Source organism: Neoarius graeffei, chromosome 19, assembly GCF_027579695.1.
Source record: "Neoarius graeffei isolate fNeoGra1 chromosome 19, fNeoGra1.pri, whole genome shotgun sequence".
Classification (NCBI taxonomy): domain Eukaryota; kingdom Metazoa; phylum Chordata; class Actinopteri; order Siluriformes; family Ariidae; genus Neoarius; species Neoarius graeffei.
In genome coordinates this window covers 28290877-28318540 of record NC_083587.1, presented here as the reverse complement: position 1 = coordinate 28318540, position 27664 = coordinate 28290877, and the positions used below count along the sequence as shown (strand labels likewise).

General features: G+C 40.7%; 1 protein-coding gene across 1 annotated transcript in view; it reads left to right on the top strand.

Moving 5' to 3' along the window:
• The window catches only part of si:ch73-173p19.2 (V-type proton ATPase 116 kDa subunit a 1), a 44847-nt gene extending 17526 nt beyond the window's left edge, over positions 1-27321 (top strand). Inside the window, exons 12-19 of the mRNA XM_060900875.1 lie at positions 963-1123; positions 2634-2727; positions 4525-4643; positions 4732-4933; positions 5239-5346; positions 26323-26440; positions 26538-26700; positions 27234-27321. Of these exons, the coding sequence (XP_060756858.1) occupies positions 963-1123; positions 2634-2727; positions 4525-4643; positions 4732-4933; positions 5239-5346; positions 26323-26440; positions 26538-26700; positions 27234-27321 (1053 nt within the window). The remainder of the gene's footprint in view (positions 1-962; positions 1124-2633; positions 2728-4524; positions 4644-4731; positions 4934-5238; positions 5347-26322; positions 26441-26537; positions 26701-27233) is intronic.
• The last annotated feature ends 343 nt before the right edge of the window (positions 27322-27664 follow it).

Genomic DNA, 27664 nt, shown 5'->3' with positions numbered 1-27664 from the left:
TCTACCAGGTTTGTGCCTGCTTCAGTAAATCCGGGAACACTTCAGCTGGGAAATGCTTTCTAAAAGCAAAAGAGAATGTGTCTTTGTCTGTGTTGTCTCTGCAATGGTATTAGTGCTGGCTAGTATGCTAGTATACTACCATCTTAGCTTGTGAAAACAGTGTTCATTGGAGAAAGTGTCTTTTAGCCTTTTTTGTGCTGATTACATCATCAATAAAAGAAAGGAAAGACCGAGTGAGTAGGTTTGAATGGGCTCAAATGTGGAAAAAATAGAAATAGTCATTACTAATAGTTATTAATAATAATAGGCCTAATTAATTTAAAAAGTCAAGTATCTCAAAAAATTACAGTACCTTTCTAAGAGTAGCCCATAAGACGGACACCCCTCATGTCATCGTCCATCTTGATGTTTCACTATAGACATCGTCATACGTCAGTTCGGTAGACATCGCCCAACCCTAGTGTTAGCCACCATGCATGGTAAACTTGAGAGTAAACACAGTCACCAGTGTAGAAGTTGAGCACTAGGGAAATGTGGAGGTAACTCTTTGTTGAAGAGTTTAAAAAGTTCAGCCTTCATTTATTTCAACAACACCAGTCCACTTCCTCATTGTCACAGAGCATACAACGTAATCATTCCCTTTCTCATCAGTACAGTGACCTTGGGTGGCATGTGCTGTGTACAATAATGCGTCACTTCAATACAGCATCTCCGTATTAGTTGGACAGAAAGAGGAGCGTTTATAGTTTTGATGGTATTGAAAATCATACCATCAGAATTTCTAAATACCCTGGTATACCATAATACCTTGATACTGCCCAAGCCTACTCCCAGCTACAATCAGTGTGTGCTAATGTCAGTTAACATCACAACACTGACCTGATACTGCATGCAGTTTTTGCAGACCACTTTTTTTCCCTCTTCTTCTCCTTTCCAGAGTTTTAGTAATTGTTTTCCTCCAGATCTTGTCCATGCTGGTGGGCGGGCGCTACATTGTCCTGCTGATGGGCCTTTTCTCCATCTACACTGGTCTCATTTATAATGACTGCTTCTCCAAATCCTTCAACATCCTCAGCTCGTCATGGAGCGTCAGAGCCATGTTCTGGCCCAGTGGACCCTGGAGGTGAGACTCTGAGAGGTTGAGAGAACAGGCTCAGTTTGCTGCTTTTAACACACATTTTCCACTTCTCCTCAATATCTTTGATCTCAGCAGCAAGAATGATGTCGCTTAAGAGATTTAAACAATTTCCTTCACACTGTTTTCTGAGCTCAATAACTAGTGTTTTATGTATCTTCAGTAAATCATGAAAGATAAAAATATATAACCATATCGATTTATCTGTGCATTAGATATTTAATATGCGTCAAATCGCAGAAGTAACTCTTACACAAAGCCATACCACTGATACAACCCTGATTCCAAAAAAGTTGGGACAAAGTACAAATTGTAACTAAAAATGGAATGCAATGATGTGGAAGTTTAAAAATTCTATATTTTATTCAGAATAGAACATAGATGAGTTGCTCAAGTTTAGGGATAGGAATGTTAACCCATTCTTGTCTAATGTAGGATTCTAGTTGCTCAACTGTCTTAGGTCTTTTTTGTCATATCTTCCGTTTTATGATGCGCCAAATGTTTTCTATGGGTGAAAGATCTGGACTGCAGGCTGGCCAGTTCAGTACCCGGACCCTTCTTCTACGCAGCCATGATGCTGTAATTGATGCAGTATGTGGTTTGGCATTGTCATGTTGGAAAATGCAAGGTCTTCCCTGAAAGAGACGTCGTCTGGATGGGAGCATATGTTGCTCTAGAACCTGGATATACCTTTCAGCATTGATGGTGTCTTTCCAGATGTGTAAGCTGCCCATGCCACACGCACTAATGCAACCCCATACCATCAGAGATGCAGGCTTCTGAACTGAGCGCTGATAACAACTTGGGTCGTCCTTCTCCTCTTTAGTCCGAATGACACAGCGTCCCTGATTTCCATAAAGAACTTCAAATTTTGATTCGTCTGACCACAGAACAGTTTTCCACTTTGCCACAGTCCATTTTAAATGAGATTCTTCCAGATTCTCTGAATCTTTTGATGATATTATGCACTGTAGATGATGATATGTTCAAACTCTTTGCAATTTTACACTGTCGAACTCCTTTCTGATATTGCTCCACTATTTGTCGGCGCAGAATTAAGGGGATTGGCGATCCGATTCCCATCTTTACTTCTGAGAGCCACTGCCACTCCAAGATGCTCTTTTTATACCCAGTCATGTCAATGACCTATTGCCAATTGACCTAATGAGTTGCAATTTGGTCCTCCAGCTGTTCCTTTTTTGCACCTTTAACTTTTCCAGCCTCTTATTGCCCCTGTCCCAACTTTTTTGAGATGTGTTGCTGTCATGAAATTTCAAATGAGCCAATATTTGGCATGAAATTTCAAAATGTCTCACTTTTGATATTTGATATGTTGTTTATGTTCTATTGTGAATACAATATCAGTTTTTGAGATTTGTAAATTATTGCATTCCATTTTTATTTACAATTTGTACTTTGTCCCAACTTTTTTGGAATCGGGGTTGTACATATTGTCATGATCACAATCTATTTTGTATTTTTCTTTTCTATTTTTCAGCAATCAAACCCTGCACAGTTCTGGTCATCTGCATTTGGACCCTGCAGTGCCAGGAGTTTACTCTGGAACTCCATACATGCTTGGCATCGACCCAGTCAGTGCACATAACAGTCGCATACATTATACAGGATGTCATGTCATCTTGATATATCATCACACTTCTATACTGTGTCATTTTGATTAGCTCAGTTTTTTAAATCCATTTTTGGTGGTTTTGTATTCTCTTGTTTTTCTTCACTTCTGATAGTTTGACTGAAATTTAAGTGTAGTACCTGATTTATCCCACTAGATTTATTCCGGCATTTCCATAAATGCATTGCCTATAATTGCCTGTATATATTTCAGTGGTCAGTGGAGTCCTATTGCATGCAGTTAAAGTGTCACGTGAGCTCAGTATACTGTAAATACCTGTCCCTGAACATCTCATCTCATTACCTCTAGCCGCTTTATCCTGTTCTACAGGGTCGCAGGCAAGCTGGAGCCTATCCCAGCTGACTACGGGCGAAAGGCGGGGTACACCCTGGACAAGTCGCCAGGTCATCACAGGGCTGACACATGGAAACAGACAACCATTCACACTCACATTCACACCTACGGTCAATTTAGAGTCACCAGTTAACCTAACCTGCATGTCTTTGGACTGTGGGGGAAACCGGAGCACCCGGAGGAAACCCACGCGGACACGGGGAGAACATGCAAACTCCACACAGAAAGGCCCTCGCCGGCCACGGGGCTCGAACCTGGACCTTCTTCCTGTGAGGTGACAGTACTAACCACTACACCACCGTGCCGCCCCAGTATAAAACATTATAAATATAAAATATTATAAATATTAATATAATAAATATAAATATAATGTTTAAAATAATATAGATTATGTAAACATATGGACAGGATGCGTTTATGAGGTGTTTAAGGTGATTTGGGGATGCAGCCCCTGAGAAGCATCCTTGCTTAGCACACAGACTGCCTGCGCGAAGAAGCTCCTTCTGAGGCTTTTAGTGTAGGTTCCCAGGCTGTAGTATCGCCAAATGTTTGTGGACATCTGACCATCACACTAACATGTGCTTGTGGAACATTCCATTCCAGACGCAGGTCACTTGAGCACTTCCACACCAACCTTGGCACACCATGTCTTTATTGAGCTTTCACAATGGCATTGTCATGCTGGAACAGATTTGGGCCTCTTATTTCCATTGAAAGGTGCTTCGGTTTTGTGGCAGTAGTTTGGGGAAACACCACGTACGGGTGTGATGGTCAGGTGTCCACAAACATTTGGCCATATAGTGTAATTAGAATGTAATTTATGTTGAATCAATTTGCACATGAGGGCAGCATGGTGGTGTAGTGGTTAGTACTGTTGCCTCACAGCAAGAAGGTCCGGGTTCGAGCCCCGTGGCCGGCGAGGGCCTTTCTGTGTGGAGTTTGCATGTTCTCCCCGTGTCCGCGTGTGTTTCCTCCGGGTGCTCCGCTTTCCCCCACAGTCCAAAGACATGCAGGTTAGGTTAACTGGTGACTCTAAATTGACCGTAGGTGTGAATGTGAGTGTGAATGGTTGTCTGTGTCTATGTGTCAGCCCTGTGATGACCTGGCGACTTGTCCAGGGTGTACCCCGCCTTTCGCCTGTAGTCAGCTGGGATAGGCTCCAGCTTGCCTACGACCCTGTAGAACAGGATAAAGCAGCTAGAGATAATGAGATGAGATGAGAATTTGCACATGATATTTCAGTCCTCATATGAAGGTATATGAAGGTATGATCCCAAGTATGAATTTAATTAAAAGTCAGGTCTGGTGTGATTTGAAAATGATAAAATTTTTTAAGCAGCATGTGTGTATAAGATTCTTGCTTTCACTGGACTTTTTTTTTTTACATATTGTATTTTACTTATAGGTGTGGAATATTGCATCAAATAAACTCTCCTTCCTAAACTCCTATAAGATGAAGATGGCAGTTATAGTTGGAGTTTGTCACATGACCTTTGGTCTGACGCTCAGTGTAGTCAATTACATGTATGTATTCATGCAATTCACTAGAAGTAGTTCTGTTGATGAGCACTTCTGTAGTCCTATAAAACAAACATTTTTGGCTATTATCCAGACATTTCAGAAATGTCCAAAATGTGTTGCTGCGCTTCGTGCCGGAGGTCATCTTTCTGCTGTCTCTGTTCGGGTACCTCGTCTTCCTCATCCTGTTCAAGTGGTGCATGGGCGTGCAGTGTGACAGTAGTATCCTCCTCATCTTCATCAACATGATGTTTTTCAACTACCAGGCTGACGAGAAATCAATCTACAGTGGACAGGTTTGAATTCATGTCGTTTATGTAATGTACTATAATGAAATACACTATAATGGACTACATAGTATATTGATTAACATTATATGCTTTAATGTTCTTTTAACAAAACTAGGAGGATTGATTTAAAACTCCAATGGAGAGACAATAGAATGAGGACATTCTCTCTCTCTCTCTCTCTCTCTCTCTCTCTCTCTCTTTCTCACACACACACACACACACACACACACACACACACACACACACACACACACACACACACACACACTGATAGCACTTTAAATACCAATCTGTTTTTATTTTTCCCCCAGAAAGCTGTCCAAATATTCCTGATGGTCCAGGCTCTGCTCATGGTCCCAATAATGCTGCTAATAAAACCACTACTCACTTACAGATGGCAAGAGAAGATCACAGAGCAGGTGAGGGGAAAATACTTATAACTAATGAAAATACGCGAATATTCTAAGAAGCAAATTTTGACTGCAAGCCAGTGCAAATCTGTGGATATAAGTATTGGATTCATCTATGGATGAATACTTTTGCAAGTCTTGCAAAAGTATTCATCCCCTCTGGTGTTTGTCCTGTTTTATCACATTACAAGCTGGAATTAAAATGGATATTTGGGGGGTTAGCACCATTTGATTTACACAACATGCCTACCTTTTGCTGCAGTTACAGCTGCAAGTCTCTTGGGGTATGTCTCTATTAGCTTAACACATCTAGCCCTGAGATTTTTGCCCATTCCTCAAGGCAAAACTGCTCCAACTCCTTCAAGTTAGATGGGTTGCGTTGGTGTACAGCAATCTTCAAGTTATGCCACAGATTCCCAATTGGATTGAGGTCTAGGCTTTGATTAGGCCATTCCAAGAAATTTAAATATTTCCCTTTAAACCACTCCAGTGTATCTTTAGCAGTATGTTTAGGTTCATTGTCCTGCTGAAATGTGAACCTTCGTCCCAGTCTCAAACCTCTGGCTGACTCAAACAGGTTTTCCTCCAGAATTGCCCTGTGTTTAGTGCCATCCATCTTTCCTCCAGTCCTGACCAGCTTTCCTGTCCCTGCAGATGAAAAACATCCCCACAGCATGATGCTGCCACCACCATGTTTCACTGTAGGAATGGTGTTCTCAGGGTGTTGAGTTTGCGCCACACATGGCATGTCCCATGATGGCCAAAAAGTTAAATTTTAGTCTCATTTGACCAGAGAATCTTCCGTGTGTTTGGGGAGTCTGCCACATGCTGTTCAGCAAACTCCAAATGTGTTTTCTTCTTTCTTTTTTTTCTTTAAGCAATGGCTTTTTTTTCTGGCCACTCTTCCATAAAGCCCCACTCTGTGGAGTGTATGGCTTAAAGTGCTCCTATGGACAGATCCTCCCATCTCCACTGTGGATCTTTGCAGCTCCTTCAGTGTTATCTTTGGTGCCTTTGTTGCATCTCTGATTAATGCCCTCCTTGCCTGGTCTGTGAGTTTTGGTGGGCGGCCTTCTCTTGTCAGGTTTGTAGTGGTGACATATTCTTTCCATTTTGCTATAATGAAGTTAATGGTGCTCCCTGGGATTTTCAAAGTTTGGGATATTTTTTTTTATCACCCAACCCTGATCTATACTTCTCCACAACTTTCTCTCTGAGCTGTTTGGAGGCTCCTTAGTTTTCATGTTGCTCGCTTAGTAGTGTTGCAGAGTCAGGGTCCTTCCAGAACAGGTTGATTTATACAGACACCAGGCGACAGGTCATATGACACTGATTAAGGTAGATCTTAATAAACTAATTATGTGACTTATGAAGTGAATTGTTTGGACCAGCTCTTATTTAGGGGTTTCATACGAAAGGAGGTGAATACCTATACGCACTCCAGATTTCTGTTTTTTTTTTTTTAATCTTAATTATTGTTTGTGTCACAATTAAAAAAAAAAACAATGTGCACCTTTAAAGTGGTCGGCATGTTGTGTATATCAAATGGTGCTAACCCTCCAAAAATCCATTTTAATTCCAGCTTATAATGCGACAAAACAGGACAAACGCCAAGGGGTGGGGACCCTTCTAATGTTCATGTTCACACCCTGAATGTTCATGAGTCTCTGCACATGCGTACATGTACTAACTATCAGCAAGGTGTTTACTGCAAATAGATGTAATTGCAGGAAGGTATTTATTTACAGGCGTGCAAATGACATACAAAGGTGTGAGGCAAAACAGAGTTGGTAACCAGAGTAGAATAAACACAGAACAAGGCTAAGTCATTGTGAGCATGCAGTCCTTTTACGCATGCACCGTGATTGTACTTTGATCATATGCAGGTATGTGCAATAATTAGTCCTTGTGGCACATACAGCAAACAGATGCACGTAGAGGAGAGTAATAGCTCGAGGCACACCAAGCATACTGATATGACACTAATTACACTCTGATCACATTACAGAGCTACTTTACCTACATAAACATTTCTTTCAAGACTTGAATGATGGGTTTCTCTGGTAAATTAATTCTTTGCCACATCTGTTTATGTTTTTGCTTTGTGCTACATAGAACTTTTTGTCATATTTCTGCCCCAAACCTTTATCTATACAGTAGATCACTTCCAACAGAAAACAATCAAACACCTCGGAGTATTTAGAGATATCAGATTTTTCAGTGAGCTTCTGTAAAGTGCAAAAGTGGTTGAGAACTGCCTGTCATTTTATATTCTAACACCTCTGATACTGCTATTATGTAAATAAATTGGCTGTTTGGTATTTTTAATATATTTCTATGGTATGATGTGACTTTAAACATGGGATATGTAGACGTTCAGATGTGACTGACTTGTTTGTTATGGATAAAATAAGTACATTTGTTGCATTTCATTAGTATTTGGGTGACATTGCCTATTTATGTTTGTGTGGCAAATAGTAAAAAGAAAAAAATATACCCGCACACTGTCGCTGCTGCTCTCAGTGATTTTATTGATAGATACACAGCGTTTTGACCGTAGTAGGTCTTCGTCAGGTGTTAACAGGAACAAAGGGTGGGAGGGGATATATACCCATGAAAATAGGCATTGCTCTCAGTTATCCAATCAAGGAATAGGTAGTATTGATAAACTTATGAGTGTAAAAAATACATGCATACAATACATTTTTTATATACAAATTTTACAATACATTGTTCTTATATTAATACTATAAATGTTGTACATTGACAATCTTGGCTTACTTATTAGAAAAAAACAGTAAAAACAGTATCAAAAGCATATCAAAACCCTCCCCCCAGAATCTGTTCAAGTGCTACAAAACAAAAAACAAAACAAAGAAGGATAAACAGATGTTTTTTCTAATAAGTAAGCAAAGATTGCCAATGTACAACATTTATAGTATTAATATATGATCATCTCATCTCATTATCTGTAGCCGCTTTATCCTGTTCTACAGGGTCGCAGGCAAGCTGGAGCCTATCCCAGCAGACTACGGGCGAAAGGCGGGGTACACCCTGGACAAGTCTCCAGGTCATCACAGGGCTGACACATAGACACAGACAACCATTCACACTCACATTCACACCTACGGTCAATTTAGAGTCACCAGTTAACCTAACCTGCATGTCTTTGGACTGTGGGGGAAACCGGAGCACCCGGAGGAAACACACGCGGACACGGGGAGAACATGCAAACTCCGCACAGAAAGGCCCTCGCCGGCCACGGGGCTCGAACCCGGACCTTCTTGCTGTGAGGCGACAGCGCTAACCACTACACCACCGTGCCGCCAATATAAGATCAATGTATTGTAAAATTTGTATATAAAAATATATTGTATGTATGTATTTTTTACACTCATAAGTTTATCAATACTACTTACTCCTTGATTGGATAATTGAGAGCAATGCCTATTTTCATGGGTATACTGTATATCCCCTCCCACCCTTTGTTCCTGTTAACACCTGATAAAGACCTACTACAGTCGAAATGTTGTGTATCTATCAATAAAATCACTGAGGGCAGCAGCGACAGTGTGCGGGTATATTTTTTTCTTTTTAATTGACGGACTTTTTTACCCTGCACCTGTACAAAATTGGATGTGTGTGCACTCTCTACTACAATGTGTGGCAAATAGTGACATATTCGGCATGACAGATTTATGTGTGGCATAAAGAGTGAACGCCCACAAAAACAGTTCAGCACATTTATTTTAATTACATTTGATTAGCCACCATGAAAATGGCACGCTTGTTAGTTACAAAGAACAAATTATATATTGCAAGCACATATCTACATATGCACTCAATTTCATGTTCCATGCTTACATTATATGTTTAAGCAACACTTTATCAGATTTCTTTTTTCTGTTTTTAAGTCAATTTTTGCAAGATGTTTAAATCAGGGCTTTGAACCAGAATTTTTTTCCTATTGGTTCGTTCCGAACAGAAACGGAATTTTAACGTTTCCGGTTTTGGGTTCCACTATTAAATAGACGTTCCCGAACCGGTTAGAACAAAAAAATTTCGTTCCCGGAACGGTTAATTACGTTCCCTGTCAGCTGTTTAACAAATGACTATAAAGTTATGTCTCTGTCTCATCCAGCTTAAGCCAAATGTAGGCTAATTCTATTACAACCTTCATTAAATAAGACAAGAAATAATTTAAAACAATTATTTCAAATGTTGGCGATTTGGATTCTCAGTATGTCTTCCCATCTACACAAACAGAAAAAGTGCCAAAAATGAAAAGATAATTCGTTTAGTGTGTTACCAAAGGCTAGTCAGGCCCTATAGAGGGCTACCGCATGACGTCACCGCGCCGCGAGAGTTTGTTAGGCGCCATATTGGAAGACCAAGTACACATCTATGCAAGTACATACATTCATAAAACAAACTACACCTGAAATGTAGCCAGGGCCGGTTCTGCCCTAATCTGGACCCGAGTGCAACATCGCGCAACCCCCCCCCCCCAAAAAACAAAACAAAACACCAGTCTAAATCAGGACAACCATCACATAACTATAACTATAAACATTTTATATCAACTATTTTAACTAAATGGGCTATAATAAATAAGCCTGCAGGCAGCCACGGCGGGCTGCCTCAGAAAAGTAACCATTCAATGACAACTGAAAGCCTGCAGCCACGGCGGGCTGCCTCAGAAAACTAACCATTTGTCCTACCTTAAAACTCGTTTTGCATTTTTTGCCTCCTTTTTTGTATTTTCAACCCTCCGTTTATTTTCTTTCCTTTTCTGAAAACCCGATTTGTGTCCAGACATTTTGTTCTGCTACCAACGAACTAACTCGTCAGGTCTCGTCTCTCGAGCCCGCGATGATTCCCGTGGAAAGGGCAACAATTGATACATTTTTACAAACAGCCAATAGGGAGGTTGCAACGTTCAGGCTCTTCTTTGCTCAGACACTCAGTAATGGAGACATGATAGTAGTCCACCTTCCCGCTCTCTCCATTCAGTCAGCGAACGTCACACAGGAAGTGAACCCCAGTGGGTCATAGAAACTTGCGCAGGAGAAGAATGGCTTTTTTATTTGTAGGCTACGGAAACTTTGAGGAACGAAATAAAAACCGGTATTAACCGGTTACCATTATTTTTAATAAGCGTTTCTGTTCCGGAACATAAAAAATAATAAAGTTTCTGGTTTCGTTTCTGTTCCATGTGAAATAGAAAAAGTTCCCGGTTTTCGTTTTCGTTCCTTGAACCGGTTCAAAGCCCTGGTTTAAATATTGAAATGTTTAAACTCTTTCGTGAAAGTTTGCTATCCTGCCTAAAATTTGTAATATTGTACATTATGTTCCCCAGTGGCATTAATCTGACCAGGTTTTATATTGAGCGTTATCTGACAGAAACACCCAGTGTTTGCATCATTGAGGATTAGACATTGAATGCAAGGCATTTTAATAACTGTGAGAATCTTGGTACAGGTAGTCGTCGACTTACGACCTATGCGACTTACGACTGATCGACTTTACGACCGTCTGGTTATGACTGGCAAGTGTTTCCCAGCTGAGCTAGCTGAGCGTACGACAGTTTCCATCCCAGCTCCCGGCAGCGCCTCTCGCCACGTACAACAGTTTCCGCCCCAGCTCCAGGCACATGCGCAGTCTCTCTCGCGTTCCCTCGCGTACTCCGTCATACAGTTTCCGCCCCAGCTCCAGGCACATGCGCAGTCTCTCTCGCGTTCCCTCGCGTACTCCGTCATACAGTTTCTGCCCCAGCTCCAGGCACATGCGCAGTCTCTCTCGCGTTCCCTCGCGTACTCCGTCATACAGTTTCTGCCCCAGCTCCAGGCACATGCGCAGTCTCTCTCGCGTTCCCTCGCGTACTCCATCATACAGTTTCCGCCCCAGCTCCTGGTTTATGAAACGAGCAAATGCTCCCGCCAGCCCAAGTGCTGCAACAGCTGATGATGATGTAGACGACTCGCAGCCAAGCACCAATGATGCCAGTGGTCACTAAATTTTGTATTTTGCTATGTTTTACATTTGTATTTTGGTATGTTTCAAACTAAAATGTTTTCTATTTTTCACACCTGTATTTTGTATTTTTTGTTTTGCACATATTAAACGAATTGTACTGTACGCAGTGTAGTATGCAGTGTTTGACTTAAACCAAATAATGAGCCAAGGTAATGAAATAAGAAAATGTCGATAAAATAAGACTTTAAGATGATTACAATATCATTACACATCACAATATACTTACGTTCATTTAACATAGGCCGACTTACGACCAGATCGATTTACGTCCGGCTCTGCTCATGGTCCCAATAATGCTGCTAATAAAACCACTACTCACTTACAGATGGCAAGAGAAGATCACAGAGCAGGTGAGGGGAAAATACTTATAACTAATGAAAATACGCGAATATTCTAAGAAACAAATTTTGACTGCAAGCCAGTGCAAATCTGTGGATATAAATATTGGATTCATCTATGGATGAATACTTTTGCAAGTCTTGCAAAAGTATTCATCCCCTCTGGTGTTTGTCCTGTTTTATCACATTACAAGCTGGAATTAAAATGGATTTTTGGGGGGTTAGCACCATTTGATTTACACAACATGCCTACCTTTTGCTGCAGTTACAGCTGCAAGTCTCTTGGGGTATGTCTCTATTAGCTTAGCACATCTAGCCACTGAGATTTTTGCCCATTCCTCAAGGCAAAACTGCTCCAACTCCTTCAAGTTAGATGGGTTGCGTTGGTGTACAGCAATCTTCAAGTTATGCCACAGATTCCCAATTGGATTGAGGTCTAGGCTTTGACTAGGCCATTCCAAGAAATTTAAATATTTCCCTTTAAACCACTCCAGTGTATCTTTAGCAGTATGTTTAGGTTCATTGTCCTGCTGAAATGTGAACCTTCGTCCCAGTCTCAAACCTCTGGCTGACTCAAACGGGTTTTCCTCCAGAATTGCCCTGTGTTTAGTGCCATCCATCTTTCCTCCAGTCCTGACCAGCTTTCCTGTCCCTGCAGATGAAAAACATCCCCACAGCATGATGCTGCCACCACCATGTTTCACTGTAGGAATGGTGTTCTCAGGGTGATGGGTTTGTGCCACACATGGCATTTCCCATGATGGCCAAAAGGTTAAATTTTAGTCTCATTTGACCAGAGAATCTTCCGTGTGTTTGGGGAGTCTGCCACATGCTGTTCAGCAAACTCCAAATGTGTTTTCTTCTTTCTTTTTTTTTCTTTAAGCAATGGCTTTTTTTCTGGCCACTCTTCCATAAAGCCCCACTCTGTGGAGTGTATGGCTTAAAGTGCTCCTCCCATCTCCACTGTGGATCTTTGCAGCTCCTTCAGTGTTATCTTTGGTGTCTTTGTCGCATCTCTGATTAATGCCCTCCTTGCCTGGTCTGTGAGTTTTGGTGGGCGGCCTTCTCTTGTCAGGTTTGTAGTGGTGACATATTCTTTCCATTTTGCTATAATGAAGTTAATGGTGCTCCCTGGGATTTTCAAAGTTTGGGATATTTTTTTTTATCACCCAACCCTGATCTATACTTCTCCACAACTTTCTCTCTGAGCTGTTTGGAGGCTCCTTAGTTTTCATGTTGCTCGCTTAGTAGTGTTGCAGAGTCAGGGTCCTTCCAGAACAGGTTGATTTATACAGACACCAGGCGACAGGTCATATGACACTGATTAAGGTAGATCTTAATAAACTAATTATGTGACTTATGAAGTGAATTGTTTGGACCAGCTCTTATTTAGGGGTTTCATATGAAAGGAGGTGAATACCTGTGCACACTCCAGATTTCTGTTTTTTTTTTTTTTAATCTTAATTATTGTTTGTGTCACAATTAAAAAAAATGTGCACCTTTAAAGTGGTCGGCGTGTTGTGTATATCAAATGGTGCTAACCCTCCAAAAATCCATTTTAATTCCAGCTTGTAATGCGACAAAACAGGACAAACGCCAAAGTGGGGGGACCCTTCTAATGTTCATGTTCACACCCTGAATGTTCATGAGTCTCTGCACATGCGTACATGTACTAACTGTCAGCAAGGTGTTTATTGCAAATAGATGTAATTGCAGGAAGGTATTTATTTACAGGCGTGCAAATGACATACAAAGGTGTGAGGCAAAAACAGAGTTGGTAACCATAGTAGAATAAACACAGAACAAGGCTAAGTCATTGTGAGCATGCAGTCCTCTTACGCATGCACCGTGATTGTACTTTGATCATATGCAGGTATGTGCAATAATTAGTCCTTGTGGCACATACAGCAAACAGATGCACGTAGAGGAGAGTAATAGCTCGAGGCACACCAAGCATACTGATATGACACTAATTACACTCTGATCACATTACAGAGCTACTTTACCTACATAAACATTTCTTTCAAGACTTGAATGATGGGTTTCTCTGGTAAATTAATTCTTTGCCACATCTGTTTATGTTTTTGCTTTGTGCTACATAGAACTTTTTGTCATATTTCTGCCCCAAACCTTTATCTATACAGTAGATCACTTCCAACAGAAAACAATCAAACACCTCGGAGTATGTAGAGATATCAGATTTTTCAGTGAGCTTCTGTAAAGTGCAAAAGTGGTTGAGAACTGCCTGTCATTTTATATTCTAACACCTCTGATACTGCTATTATGTAAATAAATTGGCTGTTTGGTATTTTTTATATATTTCTATGGTATGATGTGACTTTAAACATGGGATATGTAAATGTTCAGATGTGACTGACTTGTTTGTTATGGATAAAATAAGTACATTTGTTGCATTTCATTAGTATTTGGGTGACATTGCCTATTTATGTTTGTGTGGCAAATAGTAAAAAGAAAAAAATATACCCGCACACTGTCGCTGCTGCTCTCAGTGATTTTATTGATAGATACACAGCGTTTCGACCGTAGTAGGTCTTCGTCAGGTGTTAACAGGAACAAAGGGTGGGAGGGGATATATACCCATGAAAATAGGCATTGCTCTCAGTTATCCAATCAAGGAATAAGTAGTATTGATAAACTTATGAGTGTAAAAAATACATGCATACAATAAATTTTTTATATACAAATTTTACAATACATTGTTCTTATATTAAGACTATAAATGTTGTACATTGACAATCTTGGCTTACTTATTAGAAAAAACAGTAAAAACAGTATCAAAACCATATCAAAACCCTCCCCCCAGAATCTGTTCAAGTGCTACAAAACAAAAAACAAAGAAGGATAAACAGATGTTTTTTTCTAATAAGTAAGCAAAGATTGTCAATGTACAACATTTATAGTATTAATATATGATCATCTCATCTCATCTCATTATCTGTAGACGCTTTATCCTGTTCTACAGGGTCGCAGGCAAGCTGGAGCCTATCCCAGCTGACTACGGGCGAAAGGTGGGGTACACCCTGGACAAGTTGCCAGGTCATCACAGGGCTGACACATAGACACAGACAACCATTCACACTCACATTCACACCTACGGTCAATTTAGAGTCACCAGTTAACCTAACCTGGATGTCTTTGGACTGTGGGGGAAACCGGAGCACCCGGAGGAAACACACGCGGACACGGGGAGAACATGCAAACTCCGCACAGAAAGGCCCTCGCCGGCCACGGGGCTCGAACCCGGACCTTCTTGCTGTGAGGCGACAGCGCTAACCACTACACCACCGTGCCGCCAATATAAGATCAATGTATTGTAAAATTTGTATATAAAAATATATTGTATGTATGTATTTTTTACACTCATAAGTTTATCAATACTACTTACTCCTTGATTGGATAATTGAGAGCAATGCCTATTTTCATGGGTATACTGTATATCCCCTCCCACCCTTTGTTCCTGTTAACACCTGATAAAGACCTACTACAGTTGAAATGTTGTGTATCTATCAATAAAATCACTGAGGGCAGCAGCGACAGTGTGCGGGTATATTTTTTTCTTTTTAATTGACGGACTTTTTTACCCTGCACCTGTACAAAATTGGATGTGTGTGCACTCTCTACTACAATGTGTGGCAAATAGTGACATATTCGGCATGACAGATTTATGTGTGGCATAAAGAGTGAACGCCCACAAAAACAGTTCAGCACATTTATTTTAATTACATTTGATTAGCCACCATGAAAATGGCACGCTTGTTAGTTACAAAGAACAAATTATATATTGCAAGCACATATCTACATATGCACTCAATTTCATGTTCCATGCTTACATTATATGTTTAAGCAACACTTTATCAGATTTCTTTTTTCTGTTTTTAAGTCAATTTTTGCAAGATGTTTAAATCAGGGCTTTGAACCAGAATTTTTTTCCTATTGGTTCGTTCCGAACAGAAACGGAATTTTAACGTTTCCGGTTTTGGGTTCCACTATTAAATAGACGTTCCCGAACCGGTTAGAACAAAAAAATTTCGTTCCCGGAACGGTTAATTACGTTCCCTGTCAGCTGTTTAACAAATGACTATAAAGTTATGTCTCTGTCTCATCCAGCTTAAGCCAAATGTAGGCTAATTCTATTACAACCTTCATTAAATAAGACAAGAAATAATTTAAAACAATTATTTCAAATGTTGGCGATTTGGATTCTCAGTATGTCTTCCCATCTACACAAACAGAAAAAGTGCCAAAAATGAAAAGATAATTCGTTTAGTGTGTTACCAAAGGCTAGTCAGGCCCTATAGAGGGCTACCGCATGACGTCACCGCGCCGCGAGAGTTTGTTAGGCGCCATATTGGAAGACCAAGTACACATCTATGCAAGTACATACATTCATAAAACAAACTACACCTGAAATGTAGCCAGGGCCGGTTCTGCCCTAATCTGGACCCAGGTGCAACATCGCGCAACCCCCCCCCAAAAAAACCACACACCAGTCTAAATCAGGACAACCATCACATAACTATAACTATAAACATTTTATATCAACTATTTTAACTAAATGGGCTATAATAAATAAGCCTGCAGGCAGCCACGGCGGGCTGCCTCAGAAAAGTAACCATTCAATGACAACTGAAAGCCTGCAGCCACGGCGGGCTGCCTCAGAAAACTAACCATTTGTCCTACCTTAAAACTCGTTTTGCATTTTTTGCCTCCTTTTTTGTATTTTCAACCCTCCGTTTATTTTCTTTCCTTTTCTGAAAACCCGATTTGTGTCCAGACATTTTGTTCTGCTACCAACGAACTAACTCGTCAGGTCTCGTCTCTCGAGCCCGCGATGATTCCCGTGGAAAGGGCAACAATTGATACATTTTTACAAACAGCCAATAGGGAGGTTGCATCGTTCAGGCTCTTCTTTGCTCAGACACTCAGTAATGGAGACATGATAGTAGTCCACCTTCCCGCTCTCTCCATTCAGTCAGCGAACGTCACACAGGAGGTGAACCCCAGCGGGTCATAGAAACTTGCGCAGGAGAAGAATGGCTTTTTTATTTGTAGGCTACGGAAACTTTGAGGAACGAAATAAAAACCGGTATTAACTGGTTACCATTATTTTTAATAAGCGTTTCTGTTCTGGAACATAAAAAATAATAAAGTTTCTGGTTTCGTTTCTGTTCCATGTGAAATAGAAAAAGTTCCCGGTTTTCGTTTTCGTTCCTTGAACCGGTTCAAAGCCCTGGTTTAAATATTGAAATGTTTAAACTCTTTCGTGAAAGTTTGCTATCCTGCCTAAAATTTGTAATATTGTACATTATGTTCCCCAGTGGCATTAATCTGACCAGGTTTTATATTGAGCGTTATCTGACAGAAACACCCAGTGTTTGCATCATTGAGGATTAGACATTGAATGCAAGGCATTTTAATAACTGTGAGAATCTTGGTACAGGTAGTCGTCGACTTACGACCTATGCGACTTACGACTGATCGACTTTACGACCGTCTGGTTATGACTGGCAAGTGTTTCCCAGCTGAGCTAGCTGAGCGTACGACAGTTTCCGTCCCAGCTCCCGGCAGCGCCTCTCGCCACGTACAACAGTTTCCGCCCCAGCTCCAGGCACACGCGCAGTCTCTCTCGCGTTCCCTCGCGTACTCCGTCATACAGTTTCTGCCCCAGCTCCAGGCACATGCGCAGTCTCTCTCGCGCTCCCTCGCACACTCCATCATACAGTTTCCGCCCCAGCTCCTGGTTTATGAAACTAGCAAATGCTCCCGCCAGCCCGAGCGCTGCAACAGCTGATGATGATGTAGACGACTCGCAGCCAAGCACCAATGATGCCAGTGGTCACTAAATTTTGTATTTTGCTATGTTTTACATTTGTATTTTGGTATGTTTCCAACTAAAATGTTTTCTATTTTTCACACCTGTATTTTGTATTTTTTGTTTTGCACATATTAAACGAATTGTACTGTACGCAGTGTAGTATGCAGTGTTTGACTTAAACCAAATAATGAGCCAAGGTAATGAAATAAGAAAATGTCGATAAAATAAGACTTTAAGATGATTACAATATCATTACACATCACAATATACTTACGTTCATTTAACATAGGCCGACTTACGACCAGATCGATTTACGTCCGGCTCTGCTCATGGTCCCAATAATGCTGCTAATAAAACCACTACTCACTTACAGATGGCAAGAGAAGATCACAGAGCAGGTGAGGGGAAAATACTTATAACTAATGAAAATACGCGAATATTCTAAGAAACAAATTTTGACTGCAAGCCAGTGCAAATCTGTGGATATAAATATTGGATTCATCTATGGATGAATACTTTTGCAAGTCTTGCAAAAGTATTCATCCCCTCTGGTGTTTGTCCTGTTTTATCACATTACAAGCTGGAATTAAAATGGATTTTTGGGGGGTTAGCACCATTTGATTTACACAACATGCCTACCTTTTGCTGCAGTTACAGCTGCAAGTCTCTTGGGGTATGTCTCTATTAGCTTAGCACATCTAGCCACTGAGATTTTTGCCCATTCCTCAAGGCAAAACTGCTCCAACTCCTTCAAGTTAGATGGGTTGCGTTGGTGTACAGCAATCTTCAAGTTATGCCACAGATTCCCAATTGGATTGAGGTCTAGGCTTTGACTAGGCCATTCCAAGAAATTTAAATATTTCCCTTTAAACCACTCCAGTGTATCTTTAGCAGTATGTTTAGGTTCATTGTCCTGCTGAAATGTGAACCTTCGTCCCAGTCTCAAACCTCTGGCTGACTCAAACGGGTTTTCCTCCAGAATTGCCCTGTGTTTAGTGCCATCCATCTTTCCTCCAGTCCTGACCAGCTTTCCTGTCCCTGCAGATGAAAAACATCCCCACAGCATGATGCTGCCACCACCATGTTTCACTGTAGGAATGGTGTTCTCAGGGTGATGGGTTTGTGCCACACATGGCATTTCCCATGATGGCCAAAAGGTTAAATTTTAGTCTCATTTGACCAGAGAATCTTCCGTGTGTTTGGGGAGTCTGCCACATGCTGTTCAGCAAACTCCAAATGTGTTTTCTTCTTTCTTTTTTTTTTCTTTAAGCAATGGCTTTTTTTCTGGCCACTCTTCCATAAAGCCCCACTCTGTGGAGTGTATGGCTTAAAGTGCTCCTCCCATCTCCACTGTGGATCTTTGCAGCTCCTTCAGTGTTATCTTTGGTGTCTTTGTCGCATCTCTGATTAATGCCCTCCTTGCCTGGTCTGTGAGTTTTGGTGGGCGGCCTTCTCTTGTCAGGTTTGTAGTGGTGACATATTCTTTCCATTTTGCTATAATGAAGTTAATGGTGCTCCCTGGGATTTTCAAAGTTTGGGATATTTTTTTTTATCACCCAACCCTGATCTATACTTCTCCACAACTTTCTCTCTGAGCTGTTTGGAGGCTCCTTAGTTTTCATGTTGCTCGCTTAGTAGTGTTGCAGAGTCAGGGTCCTTCCAGAACAGGTTGATTTATACAGACACCAGGCGACAGGTCATGTGACACTGATTAAGGTCACATGACCTTAATAAACTAATTATGTGACTTATGAAGTGAATTGTTTGGACCAGCTCTTATTTAGGGGTTTCATACGAAAGGAGGTGAATACCTGTGCACACTCCAGATTTCTGGTTGTTGTTTTTTTTAATCTTAATTATTGTTTGTGTCACAATTAAAAAAAAAATAAACAATGTGCACCTTTAAAGTGGTCGGCATGTTGTGTATATCAAATGGTGCTAACCCTCCAAAAATCCATTTTAATTCCAGCTTATAATGTGACAAAACAGGACAAACGCCAAGGGGGGGGACCCTTCTAATGTTCATGTTCACACCCTGAATGTTCATGAGTCACTGCACACGCGTACATGTACTAACTGTCAGCAAGGTGTTTACTGCAAATAGATGTAATTGCAGGAAGGTATTTATTTACAGGCGTGCAAATGACATACAAAGGTGTGAGGCCAAAACAGAGTTGGTAACCAGAGTAGAATAAACACAGAACAAGGCTACGTCATTGTGAGCATGCAGTCCTTTTACGGATGCACCGTGATTGTACTTTGATCATATGCAGGTATGTGCAATAATTATTCCTTGTGGCACATACAGCGAACAGATGCACGTAGAGGAGAGTAATAGCTCGAAGCACACCAAGCATACTGATATGACACTAATTACACTCTGATCACATTACAGAGCTACTTTACCTACCTAAACATTTCTTTCAAGACTTGAATGATGGGTTTCTCTGGTAAATTAATTCTTTGCCACATCTGTTTATATTTTTGCTTTGTGCTACATAGAACTTTTTGTCATATTTCTGCCCCAAACCTTTATCTATACAGTAGATCACTTCCAACAGAAAACAATCAAACACCTCGGAGTATGTAGAGATATCAGATTTTTCAGTGAGCTTCTGTAAAGTGCAAAAGTGGTTGAGAACTGCCTGTCATTTTATATTCTAACACCTCTGATACTGCTATTATGTAAATAAATTGGCTGTTTGGTATTTTTTATATATTTCTATGGTATGATGTGACTTTAAACATGGGATATGTAAACGTTCAGATGTGACTGACTTGTTTGTTATGGATAAAATAAGTACATTTGTTGCATTTCATTAGTATTTGGGTGACATTGCCTATTTATGTTTGTGTGGCAAATAGTAAAAAGAAAAAAATATACCCGCACACTGTCGCTGCTGCTCTCAGTGATTTTATTGATAGATACACAGCGTTTCGACCGTAGTAGGTCTTTGTCAGATGTTAACAGGAACAAAGGGTGGGAGGGGATATATACCCATGAAAATAGGCATTGCTCTCAGTTATCCAATCAAGGAATAAGTAGTATTGATAAACTTATGAGTGTAAAAAATACATGCATACAATACATTTTTTATATACAAATTTTACAATACATTGTTCTTATATTAATACTATAAATGTTGTACATTGACAATCTTGGCTTACTTATTAGAAAAAAACAGTAAAAACAGTATCAAAAGCATATCAAAACCCTCCCCCCAGAATCTGTTCAAGTGCTACAAAACAAAAAACAAAACAAAGAAGGATAAACAGATGTTTTTTCTAATAAGTAAGCAAAGATTGCCAATGTACAACATTTATAGTATTAATATATGATCATCTCATCTTATTATCTGTAGCCGCTTTATCCTGTTCTACAGGGTCGCAGGCAAGCTGGAGCCTATCCCAGCAGACTACGGGCGAAAGGCGGGGTACACCCTGGACAAGTTGCCAGGTCATCACAGGGCTGACACATAGACACAGACAACCATTCACACTCACATTCACACCTACGGTCAATTTAGAGTCACCAATTAACCTAACCTGCATGTCTTTGGACTGTGGGGGAAACCGGAGCACCCGGAGGAAACCCACGCGGACACGGGGAGAACATGCAAACTCCACACAGAAAGGCCCTCGCCGGCCACAGGGCTCGAACCCGGACCTTCTTGCTGTGAGGCGACAGCGCTAACCACTACACCACCGTGCCGCCAATATAAGATCAATGTATTGTAAAATTTGTATATAAATATGTATTGTATGTATGTATTTTTTACACTCATAAGTTTATCAATACTACTTACTCCTTGATTGGATAATTGAGAGCAATGCCTATTTTCATGGGTATACTGTATATCCCCTCCCACCCTTTGTTCCTGTTAACACCTGATGAAGACCTACTACAGTCGAAATGTTGTGTATCTATCAATAAAATCACTGAGGGCAGCAGCGACAGTGTGCGGGTATATTTTTTCTTTTTAATTGACGGACTTTTTTACCCTGCACCTGTACAAAGTTGGATGTGCGTGCACTCTCTACTACAATGTGTGGCAAATAGTGACATATTCGGCATGACAGATTTATATGTGGCATAAAGAGTGAACGCCCTATCCTGCCTAAAATTTGTAATATTGTACATTATGTTCCCCAGTGGCATTAATCTGACCAGGTTTTATATTGAGCGTTATCTGACAGAAACACCCAGTGTTTGCATCATTGAGGATTAGACATTGAATGCAAGGCATTTTAATAACTGTGAGAATCTTGGTACAGGTAGTCGTCGACTTACGACTTATGCGACTTACGACTGATCGACTTTACGACCGTCTGGTTATGACTGGCAAGTGTTTCCCAGCTGAGCTAGCTGAGCGTACGACAGTTTCCATCCCAGCTCCCGGCAGCGCCTCTCGCCGCGTACAACAGTTTCCGCCCCAGCTCCAGGCACATGCGCAGTCTCTCTCGCGTTCCCTCGCGTACTCCGTCATACAGTTTCCGCCCCAGCTCCAGGCACATGCGCAGTCTCTCTCGCGTTCCCTCGCGTACTCCGTCATACAGTTTCCGCCCCAGCTCCAGGCACATGCGCAGTCTCTCTCGCGCTCCCTCGCACACTCCGTCATACAGTTTCCGCCCCAGCTCCAGGCACATGCGCAGTCTCTCTCGCGTTCCCTCGCGTACTCCGTCATACAGTTTCTGCCCCAGCTCCAGGCACATGCGCAGTCTCTCTCGCGCTCCCTCGCACACTCCGTCATACAGTTTCCGCCCCAGCTCCAGGCACATGCGCAGTCTCTCTCGCGCTCCCTCGCACACTCCATCATACAGTTTCCGCCCCAGCTCCTGGTTTATGAAACGAGCAAATGCTCCCGCCAGCCCGAGCGCTGCAACAGCTGATGATGACGTAGACGACTCACAGCCAAGCACCAGCGATGCCAGTGGTCACTAAATTTTGTATTTTGCTATGTTTTACATTTGTATTTTGGTATGTTTCAAACTAAAATGTTTTCTATTTTTCACACCTGTATTTTGTATTTTTTGTTTTGCACATATTAAACGAATTGTACTGTACGCAGTGTAGTATGCAGTGTTTGACTTAAACCAAATAATGAGCCAAGGTAATGAAATAAGAAAATGTTGATAAAATAAGACTTTAAGATGATTACAATATCATTACACATCACAATATACTTACGTTCATTTAACATAGGCCGACTTACGACCAGATCGATTTACGACCAGTCAGTCGTAACCTAACGCAGTCGTAAGTCAACGACTACCTGTATATGCATTCTGGTTTCTGAGCTGCATATACAAATAAATGCAGTGCAGTAAAGCTCGTCAAGCCCTAAAGAATCCTAAAGAGTCTAGACCTCTAACTTTGTTCAGAATTTTTTTCTACACAAACATGCTCTAACTCTCAGCTGTAACATCATCATCATCTCAGTTCAATTCAATTTTTTTTGTATAGTGTCAGGGTGCAGGCACTTACGGATGTAAACACAGGGGAGAACGGGTGCGTTGCTAACTGGTAACCAAATCCAAAACAGCAATCAGAAGACATAGTCAGGGACAGTCTAGGGTCTGTCAATGTACAAACCACGTGTCAGAGATTAGGCGACATATCAGAGTCAAAGTAAACATGGGAAAGAAGTCAGTGTCACGGTAGGTCAGAACTGGAATGAAAGGCTTGGTATTATCAGGTACGCGGACACAGAACAATACTTCGCAGTGAGCGTGTGTGTTTGCTGGGCTTATATAGGGAGGTTATTACTGGGGAAATGGGAAACCGTTGCACTTCCTAGAATTTGGGAGAAGAGGGGCACTGTGGTACTTGGGAAGTGTAGTCTGGAGCAGCCATGTTTGGAGGCTGCTCCAAACTTAGGTTTTTGGTGCTATTACTGACATATGGCACTTTTAACAATGGACATTGTCACAAACCAGCTTCACAGAAAGATATAAATTCCAGATATAATTTTTTTTAATTTACAAATTTAAAAATGTAAAACAATGGTGGCAAGGAAAGACTTCCTGAGACAACATGAGGAAGAAACTTTGAGAGGAACTAGATTCAAACAGGAACCCATCCTCATCTGAGTGACATCAACGATAAATAATTCCCTTCTATAATTGTGTGTGCTATACTGTAGTTAAAAAGTGCAATTATGTAACCAGGAAGTCATAATTTTAACATTTAGTCTATTTTGTTGACGTTATCAACTATTCACTGATAGAGACTTCAGTGCAAGACTGTTCATGGCAATTGTTGTCCTAAAGCTCTCATGTCAATCACAGTCCAAAGCCATCTTCACAGTTTCTAATACAGCTTTAGCCATATGGGGCTGTCCTCAGTAGCAGCGAGTGGTTTCTCAGTGATGAGAAGTAGGGCATCAGTTTGGATCAGGTAGATCCAGAGAGCAGAAGGGATCAGGATCACTGGTGTCTCAGGAGTAGCATCTGTAGCTCGACAGAGAGAGAGATTAAGTATGCGCATTGTCACTTAGTGGTTAAGGACAATGTCCATTGTGAGCAGAGTGCAAGCAGGGATTCCAACAAGACTAGCTATGACAGTTTCCATCAATGAACGCTTTGTCTAAAGAAACAACCAGTTTTGATATGAAATCCATCCATCCATTATCTGTAGCTGCTTATCCTGTGCAGGGTCACCGGCAAGCTGGAGCCTATCCCAGTTGACTATGGGTGAGAGGTGGGGTACACCCTGGACAAGTCACCAGATCATCGCAGGGTTGATACATAGAGACAAACAACCATTCACACTCACATTCACACCTACGGTCAATTTAGAGCCACCAATTAGCCTAACCTGCATGTCTTTGGATGGAGCACCCATATGAAACCCACACAGACACGAGGAGAACATGCAAACTCCACACAGAAAGGACCCTGTCAGCCACTGGGCTCGAATCCAGGACCTTCTTGCTGTGAGGCAACAGTGCTAACCACTACACCACCATGCCACCATATGAAATCCACAAATTCACAAAAGAATTCAGAATATGGTTCTGGGGTGTGTAAATAATAATTAACAGGCCAGTCTTCCTCTCAAAACTACTCCAATTATCTATAAATTCCATATTGTTTTTGGAGAACCACCTGGACATTCAGCATTTCAATGACCATAACCTGCTGTTAGCTACATGGCCACGCCACATTGGGATGGAGCCAGAGCATATTACTGAACAAACTGAATGTTTGCCATGTTGAGTGTTTGTTTAATGTATTTTACTTGAAGATTTGTTGAGATTATTTTAGACAGATCTGACATGAATAGCCTCTGCTTGCTGTCTTTAGACAAAAAAACCCACAAAAGCATTCTTCCAGAAAATGCAAAAATTATCATCATAATTCATCACTGCATGAGATGCATGCTTTTTTCTTCCATAAAATTTACACTGAGATGGCATGATACACATTAGTATTCACAAATACACTAAAATGCAGTTCTTGAGAATCTTTGTGCTTTTAAGCACTAGTCCAGGCAATAATGTATAGATTTTTTTCAAAAATATATTTGATCAGTCAAGACATATCATCTGAAAGTTATTTTTTGTTTGTTTCTTTGTTTGTTTTTCACCAGCACTACCTGTTAAACCACATACCTTTATAGCCACACACACACATCAGTCACTCCCAGTTCATCATTACAAACTATTTGAATTATATCTTAAACTGTCTTGAACTTAAACTGTTTTGTCATTTTGACACAATTTGCTGTATAGAATAGATAAATTACAGATAGTTATAGATCCTTCTTGAAGCTTAAACATTTTCATCGTTCAGTGAAAATGGACATGGGGATTTAAGTCCTATTTTGAAGTTTAAAGACAGGATTTTTGTTAAAAGTGATTCAGATGGTGATAGGTTACTACAAAGTGGGGTTGTCCACACATTTATTTGGGGGTGGAAACTCTTTAGCAGGCTAATTTCTGTGCTATCTCACAGAAATTTTGTTCTAACGATAACAGCCCTTTAACTTAATTCACTGTTTGCTGTAGTGCTAGTTTATGGTTGATAATGAAATTTGACTCAATCAGAATGACTCAGTGTAGGAAAAAAAAGGATTTACCATATTCTTCTGCAGATTAGAGGAAATGCTATCAGGAAAAAAAAGTTAATTAAATATTATTTAATGGTGGCACTGTGGTGTAGTGGTTAGCGCTGTCACCTCACAGCAAGAAGGTCCGGGTTCCAGCCCCGTGGCTGGCGAGGGCCTTTCTGTGTGGAGTTTGCATGTTCTCCCCGTGTCTGCGTGGGTTTCCTCCGGGTGCTCCGGTTTCCCCCACAGTCCAAAGACATGCAGGTTAGGTTAACTGGTGACTCTAAATTGACCGTAGGTGTGAATGTGAGTGTGAATGGTTGTCTGTGTCTATGTGTCAGCCCTGTGATGACCTGGTGACTTGTCCAGGGTGTAACCCGCCTTTCACCCATAGTCAGCTGGGATAGGCTCCAGCTTGCCTGCGACCCTGTAGAACAGGATAAAGCAGCTAGAGATAATGAGATGAGATGAGAAATATTATTTACAGTGTATAGTGCATTTAAGAGGAGGGATTGTTGGAAAGCAGATTTATAGAAACACATATGCAGATTTAGGTCCATAATGAGTAAGGCAGAGAAATGTGGTTTGGTAAGTTGGAAAAACATTTTTTTTTTTTTGAATATGCTACTGTACAGGCACATTTTTATGCATTTTCTATGTTCCCACTCAAATGATACCACACAAATAATAAGTTACCATATAATCTTTCACTAAACCTTTTTTAGGTCAGTCTGAGTGATGTGTTTGTATCCGAAGCGATCCACACCATAGAACACTGTCTTGGATGCGTCTCTAATACAGCATCTTATCTAAGGCTGTGGGCTCTCAGTCTCGCCCACTCAGGTACACACTCATTCACACATACACACAACAGAAGAAATTTATTTATTTATTTATTTATTAAATCTAAAGAGCATTCATGTCCTGTTCATGTGTGTAGTGTTATCTGAGGTGTTATGGCACATGCTGATGCGTGTGGCTCTGCAGTCTGGTTCGTCGCTGATACTCACTGTGATTTTCTGCTGCTTTGTGTTGCTAAGTGTGTCAGTCCTAATAGTAATGGAGGGACTGTCTGCATTCCTGCATGCTTTACGCCTGCACTGGTGAGTGTGTGCATTTTCAGATTTCAGTTTCCCAATCATTACATTATACAGTACAATGTGTATATTATGACTGTGTAATACTTCTGTCTTAATATAGACACATCAAAATGGCCAGTTAAATTTGTTGACCTGCTTTATGACAGTAATTCCCAGTCAGTTAATGTTTTTTTCCCCTCATAAAATGGTTCCACCCATTGAAAATTGAATCATTTTATAATTATGGTAGTTAACAGACATGCCATTCTGTTTGCCTTTAGCAAACAGATGTGTTATGTTTAGATTTTTAGTTCTCACAAATTCTCAAAAGACTTAGCGGACCATGAAGTCCTCAGCATACTGGAGAAGTTCAGCTGGTGCTAAGCCGATTTATTCCAAGACATAAGCACATAAGTTGCTTGGCATAACTCTCACCAGTACAGTCTCTGTATAAAAATCTGAGGATTTAAGGGTTGCCTTCAGAGTGCTGAACACACACCTCTGTGTCTCTGTGTGTGTTGTGACAATGTCATTTTTTTTTTGTATACTTATTACAGGGTAGAATTTCAGAACAAGTTTTATAAAGGAGCTGGATTTAAATTTACACCGTTGTCCTTCAAGACTAAAGAAACACAGCAATGGTGAAGTATTCAATTTAATTACAACTACATTTTCGGTGTACACATCTGTAACACATAGAGTACAGTAAAGCATTGCATTAATATCATACATTAACCCAGAGAGCCTGAAAATAGCAACATATGTATAAATATTATATGGACACTAGTGCTTTACTGGGAAATGCACCACTCGTATTTTTCATACGAGCTACATCTGGGACATGGAGATCCGAAACCATGACATATTTCTCTGTATGTCAGTTGTGAGGAAATTGATGAATTGTTTTGATAAATTTGGGCACTTTTTGTTTGTGAATGTGTCTATATAATAAAAAGAAAATCACACGTTGGCTTGAAGATATGAAGTT